The 8,267-nt window shown below is 51.9% G+C and overlaps 4 protein-coding genes across 4 annotated transcripts in view; 2 read left to right on the forward strand and 2 right to left on the reverse strand.

Moving 5' to 3' along the window:
- The window catches only part of GUITHDRAFT_69016 (hypothetical protein), a gene marked incomplete at both ends in the record, with an annotated part of 2,786 nt that extends 1,840 nt beyond the window's left edge, over positions 1-946 (reverse strand). Inside the window, one exon of the mRNA XM_005834962.1 lies at positions 862-946. Coding sequence (XP_005835019.1) covers positions 862-946 — 85 coding nt within the window. The remainder of the gene's footprint in view (positions 1-861) is intronic.
- A 147-nt stretch (positions 947-1,093) lies between these two features.
- On the forward strand, positions 1,094-2,852 carry GUITHDRAFT_136996 (hypothetical protein; the record flags this gene model as incomplete). The annotated part of the gene is made up of 6 exons (XM_005834963.1): positions 1,094-1,145; positions 1,196-1,235; positions 1,280-1,313; positions 1,370-1,457; positions 1,507-2,492; positions 2,541-2,852. The coding sequence occupies 6 exons, from the start codon at positions 1,094-1,096 to the stop codon at positions 2,850-2,852; spliced, it is 1,512 nt and encodes a 503-aa protein (XP_005835020.1).
- A 584-nt stretch (positions 2,853-3,436) lies between these two features.
- On the reverse strand, positions 3,437-3,706 carry GUITHDRAFT_69106 (hypothetical protein; the record flags this gene model as incomplete). Its single annotated transcript, XM_005834964.1, has 1 exon — positions 3,437-3,706. A coding segment is annotated over one exon (270 nt), but the record flags the coding sequence as incomplete, so codon positions are not given.
- Positions 3,707-5,292: 1,586 nt separating this feature from the next.
- On the forward strand, positions 5,293-8,041 carry GUITHDRAFT_106124 (hypothetical protein; the record flags this gene model as incomplete). Its single annotated transcript, XM_005834965.1, has 18 exons — positions 5,293-5,355; positions 5,408-5,527; positions 5,569-5,667; positions 5,824-5,879; positions 6,006-6,059; positions 6,102-6,147; positions 6,233-6,286; positions 6,338-6,372; positions 6,420-6,480; positions 6,532-6,681; positions 6,736-6,833; positions 7,006-7,068; positions 7,126-7,207; positions 7,284-7,370; positions 7,417-7,471; positions 7,632-7,690; positions 7,734-7,832; positions 7,946-8,041. 18 exons carry the CDS (start codon positions 5,293-5,295, stop codon positions 8,039-8,041), a joined length of 1,377 nt encoding a protein of 458 aa, XP_005835022.1.
- Between the last annotated feature and the right edge of the window lie 226 nt (positions 8,042-8,267).

Genomic DNA, 8,267 nt, shown 5'->3' on the forward strand with positions numbered 1-8,267 from the left:
CCAGTAAATCCTATACCTGCAGCGGACGTCTCGACTGACAGTCGATATAGGATTTACTGGCAGAAGGTAAAAGTGCCTCAAGCAAAACAAAGCAGGAACAAGCTAATCCTCCTGGCACACAGTCCACAGCGAGAAGCTGCACAAACACACACAAAACACAAGCCCGAAAAGAACCAGCACTGCTGGCACCCAGACTCTCGCTGTGCGCTGTGTGCCAGGAGGTTTAGCTTGTTCCTGCTTTGTTTTGCTTGAGGCACTTTTTACCTTCTGCCAGTAAATCCATCTCCGTTTTCTTTGAGGCACTTTTTACCTTATGCGAGTGAAATTCTGCACTGCCGCCAGCCCACGCGCGAAGCCGCGCTCGCAGAAGGGCCGTAACTGAAAGTAGGCATGGTGCGACTCAACTCGGCGAGGCGGATGATTCCCTAAGATCGCCAGACTCAGGATGCTTCTGGGCACGGAGATTACGGAGAGACCTCGAGCACAACGTCCAGGCCGCCCGGCTATGAGGAGACAAGATCAAGATCAAGATCAAGATCAAGATCAAGATCAAGATCAAGATCAAGATCAAGACTTACCGATGAGTGATATGAAGAGCCTGCCTCGCTATTTTATTGTATTGACTGTCAATAAACGTACAAATTGAAACAAGAGTTTTAAAATCTAGAATACTCAGCTTTACAACACAATTCTGACTGTCAGCAACAAAGTTATAAATACTTTTTATCTATATTGCTTATAAATATAATAAATGTTTTATTCGTGCAATGTTTCGGTACTTACCGATTAATGCTGACGGTACTTTATTAGATCAACGGCTACGAGATCACGGTGCCGTAAAGCGATAGATAGAGTAGAGACGAGGAGGCGAAGGGTGTGGAGGCAGGGGCAGTCGAAGACGAGGACATGGAAAGAAGAGAAGAGCGAGAAAGCTTTCGATGATCATGATGAGCGCTGAGGGATTTACTTTGCAAAGCTGAAGAGCATGGTTGAGATGGAATTTCAAAGTATATGGGGAGTCGCAGGATATCTTATGATCACCATGAAGACACCTTGATTGCTTTTCTACAGGAGGGTAGAGAGAAGACTGGAGATGGACAAGTCGATCCAAGCCCTTTCATACGATCACTGCTCCCTCATCCATGGTGATGGATCTTTTCGATAAAACTGCCTGATTGTTGCTGGTGATCTTCAGGTGCAGACATTCCCTGCTTTAAGTTGATTGGAAAAATCTCGTGAGCTCTATCTTCGCATTTCCTTGCATCTGAAATCCTCGCAGTGAATGCCAATCTTTATTTTTCAAGTCCGATGAGGTTTGTGTTCGGGCTGCTTGAGGTTGCTTGTTCGTTTGTTTTAAGCGGGTTGACAGGTCGAGGTCGCTGCCTCTCCTCACGAAGCTGCTCTGGTCTACGTGTCTACTCCGAGCCTTCAACTTCACAATCCTCACTCAGAGATGGGTGAGCCACCTGCTTCGAAATTCATTCATGCGGTTAACTTCCCTCACAGACCGCAAGGTCGTATCTCTTTCCCGACTCAACAAGGCCTGTGATCGTTGCAGAAAGTCCAAACTCAAGTGTGACTGGAACAAACCTTGCTCGCGTTGCGTGCAAGATCGAGTTCCCAACTCTTGCAAGTCTTCCGCGCGCAAGAGCAGAAGCTTGTCCGACGGAGTCTGTGCCAGCATCGCGTGTGAGCCCTGTAGATCTGCAAAAGTTCGATGCGATGCCACTCGACCCTGCATGCGATGCTGCAGGCTGGGGAGACAAGCAGAGTGTGTGGATCATCTCAAGGCAGTGACTGAGAGACCGCTCCCCTTCCTGCATGGCAAACTGATCTTCCAGGATGAGATGGAGGAATTGTTTCAGGTTGACTTCGGGCGGTTGGGTTGGGCATATGGTCCCATCAGACGCTGCTGGGAGTGGGGGCACGACCCTGTTGCGATGTTGAAGATTTTCCAAGATCTTCCCCCCTACTTCCAGAACATCCTTAGGGTAGGCATGACTGCGATAGGGATCCTTGACAGCCACAAGCGAAGCAAGTCGAACAGTCAAGCTGACGGTCTGCTCCTTGGCAAGCACAACATACAAGACGATGTTGCCGACTCCATCCCAGATTGCCAAGATCAACTTTGGGAGCTCAATCATGAGGTGTCCTTCATGAAGCTCAGATGGCGCAACAAGCAGAAGGAGAGGGCGAGCGTTCAGATCAACAACTCCGTTTGCCGTGTGTTCGGCATCCATAAGGAAGAACTGATTGCTCGTCTCGCTCGACATGAAGTTCCGCTCTTGACCAGCGAGTTTGAGTGGCTGTGTCGAATCCTGGACCTCATGTTCTTTTCCAACTCCTCGCACGCCGGAAAGCCCATGATCCGATACGAACGCTTCCTCTTGAAGTTTGGCAAGGAAGTCAAGGGAGCCCTTGGCTGTATCACCAATACTTGGGAACACGACTGGACGGGAGCGGTGGAGGCAGCGTGCTTCTATGTGCGACCGGTGAGTCTTGTTGCTCTTGACCGGAGGCTGTTGCTCATGCTCGCACAGATTTCTGTCGAGGAGTTCGACTCTCATCGATGCAATAGTTCACTCTCGCGGCCAGTGACAGGCTTCTGTCGAGGAGACCTCTCGGGGCGAGAGCTGCTTGAAACTGCTTGCGATGATGTGGAGGTGAGGATTAGGGGGGAGGAGGCAGAGACTAACGCGGCTCAGAGGTACAAGATCTCCGCTATGAAACTCACGCTCGAGGGAAGGGAGGCTCTGTGGCGCCTCGCAGACCTGACGCAGAAGAAGCTAGCTCCCATTGTAAGTCAGGCTGAGCAACTCAAGCGATTGTCCGGCTCGCATGACCTCCTGTAAGCTCACCGATTTGCTCTACTTGTGCTCTTGATTGTATTCTATTCAAACATCTTGACCTCTATGAACATCTTTGGCTTCATTTCAACCCATACAACCAGCTCAGTGTTATCTCCTGCACTTTCCCTAACATCACCATTATTCGAGTTAAGAGGAGCATAGCAGCACCCTCTGCCATCAACGAAAGAATTCGACCCGAGCATCAAGTTTAGAGTTGAACAGCTCAGCTTACAAGAAGCCACATGGCGGATATTGCACTGCTGATATAGAGAAGGAGGCATGGAGAACGGAGGGGAGGGGTGATAGTGTGCGCTATCGTTGCGGCATGAAGGAGGGAGGGGAGGGGTGATAGTGTGCGCTATCGTTGCGGCATGAAGGAGGAAGGGGAGGGGTGATAGTGTGCGCTATCGTTGCGGCATGAAGGAGGAAGGGGAGGGGTGATAGTGTGCGCTATCGTTGCGGCATGAAGGAGGGAGGGAGGGGTGATAGTGTGCGCTATCGTTGCGGCATGAAGGAGGAAGGGGAGGGGTGATAGTGTGCGCTATCGTTGCGGCATGAAGGAGGAAGGGGAGAGGTGATAGTGTGCGCTATCGTTTTGCGGCCATGAAGGAGGGAAGGGGAGGGGTGATAGTGTGCGCTATCGTTGCGGCATGAAGGAGGGAGGGAGGGGTGATAGTGTGCGCTATCGTTGCGGCATTGAAGGAGGGAGGGGAGGGGTGATAGTGTTGCGCTATCGTAGCGGCATTGAAGGAGGAAGGGGAGGGGTGATAGTGTGCGATATCGTTGCGGCATGAAGGAGGGAGGGGAGGGGTGATAGTGTGCGCTATCGTTGCGGCATGAAGGAGGGAGGGGGGAGGGAGGGGTGATAGTGTGCGCTATCGTTGCGGCATTGAAGGAGGAAGGGGAGGGGTGATAGTGTTGCGCTATCGTTGCGGCATTGAAGGAGGGAAGGGGAGTGGTGATAGTGTGCGCTATCGTTGCGGCATGAAGGAGGGAGGGGAGTGGTGATAGTGTGCGCTATCGTTGCGGCATGAAGGAGGAAGGGGAGGGGTGATAGTGTGCGCTATCGTTGCGGCATGAAGGAGGAAGGGGAGGGGTGATAGTGTGCGCTATCGTTGCGGCATGAAGGAGGAAGGGGAGGGGTGATAGTGTGCGCTATCGTTGCGGCATGAAGGAAGAAGGGGAGGGGTGATAGTTTGCGCTATCGTTGCGGCATGAACGAGGAAGGGGAGGGGTGATAGTGTGCGCTATCGTTTCGGCATGAAGGAGGAAGGGGAGGGGTGATAGTGTGCGCTATCGTAGCGGCATGAAGGAGGAAGGGGAGGGGTGATAGTGTGCGCTATCGTAGCGGCATGAAGGAGGAAGGGAGGGTTGAGGTGCTTTGACCATGTATTTGGCGGAACTGTTTCAGTGAGTTCTCAATCATTGCTTTGAAATTAGATCAGACCTTTTTATCTCTGTGGTGGCAAATTTCTCACTAAGATTTCGAATTACAAGACAATTGCTTGCTTCGATTCCAGAACGTTGTGGATATAAAAGATATGCCGTGACTACCCCTGCCTTGTACTCTTTTTTACTACTATTCTACCACACCCCTACATGGGGTAGGTACCCTACCGTCCCGGTCACATATCAATGACTATCTGTGGCAGCGGCGAATGCATGCAACTAGTGCTGCTGCGATAGAACAGATATACTTGCTTCACTCCCATACTGATTGATATACTTGCTTCACTCTCATACTGATTGATATACTTGCTTCACTCTCATACTGATTGACATACTTGCTTCACTCTCATACTCCTTCTCCTCCACTGGCACCATCCCCAGAAATCGTTTTCATCATCTCTCCTCCCCTTCCCCTGTTCCACAAGATCGCTAGTACCTCAACGCCTTGATCTCCATACCCTCCGGCGCTCCTCCATCAATCTGATTGCCAAGTTGACCTCCTTCTTTTCTACCTCGCTGTCACAACACCTTCTTCTAATGTTGTTCATGTTTGCTCTATCCTTAACTCTCATCTTATCCCTGTCATCCACCTCCCTCTTGACCTTTTCAATATTCTTACACTGATCTTAGCACCCAAGCTCCATCATTCGCTCCCACATGTCTATCATCCCATGGTTCACATAATTGATACCATACGTATGTGTGCCAATCATCTCCTCTTTCAATTATTACTGTTTCTCCTTCTTGTGTTGGCTCTCTAACTCTCTTCATTGCTTGCACTCTCGTTAGACACGAGAAGGATCTTGTTGTCACGCATGCATCACGTTTGAGGGTCGACAGTGAGATAGCTTTGTCCGTGAACCATCATCTACCGCTATCCTTGACTTGTCATAGCAGAAACAAGCCGAGGGTTCTCTAAGGCTCCTACATACCAGTCCTTGTTGCTCGTGCTGCGCTCGCTCGCGCGTCTGACGGGACAAGCGAACGCATCGTGATGAAGAGTCTTTCATCATTGTTTCAATCCAAGAAGGACAAGAATGACTCGTCTAATCCTCAGGTACCATAAGGTAGACCCTCCCTCAGCTCTCTCTCACAACCTATTTTTTCAGATCTCAGTGAAAGAGTCAAACGCCAGCACCAGCTCCTCCGATCCCTCCTTGTCCTCCCTCCATCCCTCCCTCCCTCCCTCCCTTTCTTCGCCGATCCCATCCGTCAAGCAAGAGCCTCAGGTCTGAAGTAGGTTTGAGCGCTTTAGGCTAACAGCAAGTAGAAATGGATCGTGGGAAAGCAGTATCCTGTGATCCCAGGAGAGCTCTTCTTCATGTCAATTCGCGATCAAGAAAAACTCTTGGAATTGCAGGAATGGCAGGTGGGGCTTTGAAATCTCCTCCCCTCCACTTCCTCGCTCCCCTCGCTATCCTCTCCTCTCCTCGCCTCGCCTCGCCTCGCCTCGCCTCGTCTCTCCACTCCTCTCCTTCCCCTACCTACCTACCTGCCTTCTTCGTTCCTTACGTTTGATCTGCAGAGAGCCAATGGGGTGAATGTGGATAGAGTCTTCTTCTCCACGGAGGGAGAGCTTCAGTACGTTGATACTCAACTCTTTCCCGCTCATCTCTTCCCTCCTCTCAATGAAGCCCCTCCTGCTCATGCATCTGCGCGTTCTTTTCTTGTGCTCTTAGCGGTGAGAGGAGGGTGACGGACGTTTAGATACTTCCCCTTCTGTGCTGACTTTGGGCCGATGAATCTGGGTATGACGTACAGGTCAGTGGGGTATGAGGGGGACAAGGGGCTGATGCAGCTCAGGTTCATCCTCTTGTTGGAGCAGAAGCTGCAGCAGTGCAAGAAGATGGTGAGAAGGGGGGACGGGGATGAGGGGGCATAGTGACCCTGCTGGTAGCGAGAGAGGAGGATGAAACTGATGCCTGACATGGCAGGGCAAGAAAGTGGTTTATTACACCTCAGCAGACCCCGCCGAGAGGACAAACGCGGTATGAGGAGGGAGGAGGCAGTGGCGATGGAGCCTGTTGATCCTCGGACAGGCCACTCTGATCCTCGCCTACCTGGTCATGAAGAGGTTTTGCCTTCCTGCTCTCCCTCTCACCTCACCGTTGCCTCCACCAGAGACTGGTCGCCGGAAGACGCCATGGCATCCCTTACCTTCACTGGCCGGCAGCCGTTTCTGGTGAGCTTGGAAGAGAAAGAGAGGAGGAAGGAGGTGTGAGAGGGAGAGCAGGGTTTCAGAGACGCTTCTTTCCAACAGCCTACATTTGAACTTTCAATCCTACACGTACTCAAGGGCCTGAGAAAAGCCAAGCTGTGCGGGCTCATCAACTTTGACACCTTTGATCTTGACTTCTACGAATACTGCGATCATCCTTCAATGGTCTCACCCTCTCTTGTTGCGCTCCTCAAGCTTGTCTCAGCTGAATCATGGCAGGCGGACCTGCATTCCATTGTTCCCAACAAGTTTGTTGCGATGAAAGGGCCGCACGAGAGAAGTTACATGAAGGACGGAGTTCAATTCCTCGCTCCCAGGTTCTTGACAAGCTCTCACACCACTCTTTCTCCTTGATCTTACCAAATCATCTTCATCGGCATCCTCAAAAACTATATATCCTCTTCCTCCTCCTCCTCATCATCATCGTCCTCGTCCTCGTCCTCGTCATCGTCCTCGTCATCGTCATCGTCGTTCTCACACAGTGCTCAGTCACTACTTTGACATCTTCAAACGACTTGGAGTCTCGGCGGTTATTCGACTCAACGACGAACAGTAATTCATCAATACCTCCCCTCCTCTCCCTCTTCTTCTCTTCTGATCCCTTCAAAGGTATCCGGCAAGCGCTTTCACCGACATGGGCATCAACCACTACGACCTCTACTTCGACGACTGCACTGTCCCGCCTCGAGAGGTTCTTGCATGCCTCATCTCCCCCTCCCTTCCTTCCCGCATCGCTCTCAAGCTCGTCCGCTCGTGACCACCCGCAGATCGTCGATCGTTTCTTCGAGGTCTGTCGCAAGGAGAAAGGAGCCATCGCCATCCACTGCAAGGCTGGCCTCGGAAGAACGGGGACGGTGAGGGAGACGAGGGAGGAGGAAGAGCGTCTGAGACAAGCAGCAGCTAATTTGTCTGTGGATCATGAGGAAGTGGAAATTTACTGGAAGAGAAGCCATTGGTTTCTTTCCTTCCCCTCCTCCTCTAGCTCTGATCCTTGCCTCACTTGCTTTTCCTGCCTCCCGCTCTCACTCCTCCACCCCGCTCTCGTCCCTCCCTTCCCATCCTCACATCATCCCTCCCCTCCACTTTCTCTCCTCTCCTCTTCTCACTCTCAGCAGGCTATATTCGTGTTGTTCGTCCTGGTTCCATCCTCGGGCCCCAGCAGGAGTTCCTCGTGGTCGCTTTGCTTGTGTTGCTCCTCCCCACCTGAACCCCAGCAGGAGATGGAGAACGAGATGTGGCAGCTTGGGGACCCGGACGTCGCTACTCTTCCAGCAAGACCCCAGCAGAGACAAAAACCCACGGCAAGCACAGCAGAGGTGAGAAGAAGAAACAAAGAGCGAGGCAGGCAGGCAGGCAGGCAGGCAGGCAGGCAGGCAGGCAGAGGAGGGAGGGAGAGAGGGAGGGAGAGAGGAGCTGACGGGGAGAGCAGGAGGAGAAGGAGCGAGAGGCAGCAAGAGCACGGGCCAAGGAGAACACTGAAGCCATGAACCGAAGAGCCGCTCAGATGGCTGCTCGCCTGAGATGAAGGAAACATGACCCTTTCTTACGCTCCGTCTTCTCCTGTCCTCCTTCTCCTGTCCTCTTTCTCCTGTCTTCCTCCTCCTCTCCTCCTCCTCCTCTCCTTCACTTTATCGTCTCCGTCTCTCCCTCTTTATAAGGCTTGCCTATTCTTTTTGTCTTTTATGACCAAGCGAACCTTACGCACCTCTCGCATCATGTCTTTTGTTAGTCCTCCTCCTCCTCCTCCTCCT

Source organism: Guillardia theta (genome assembly GCF_000315625.1).
Source record: "Guillardia theta CCMP2712 unplaced genomic scaffold GUITHscaffold_23, whole genome shotgun sequence".
NCBI classification, from domain to species: Eukaryota; class Cryptophyceae; order Pyrenomonadales; family Geminigeraceae; genus Guillardia; species Guillardia theta.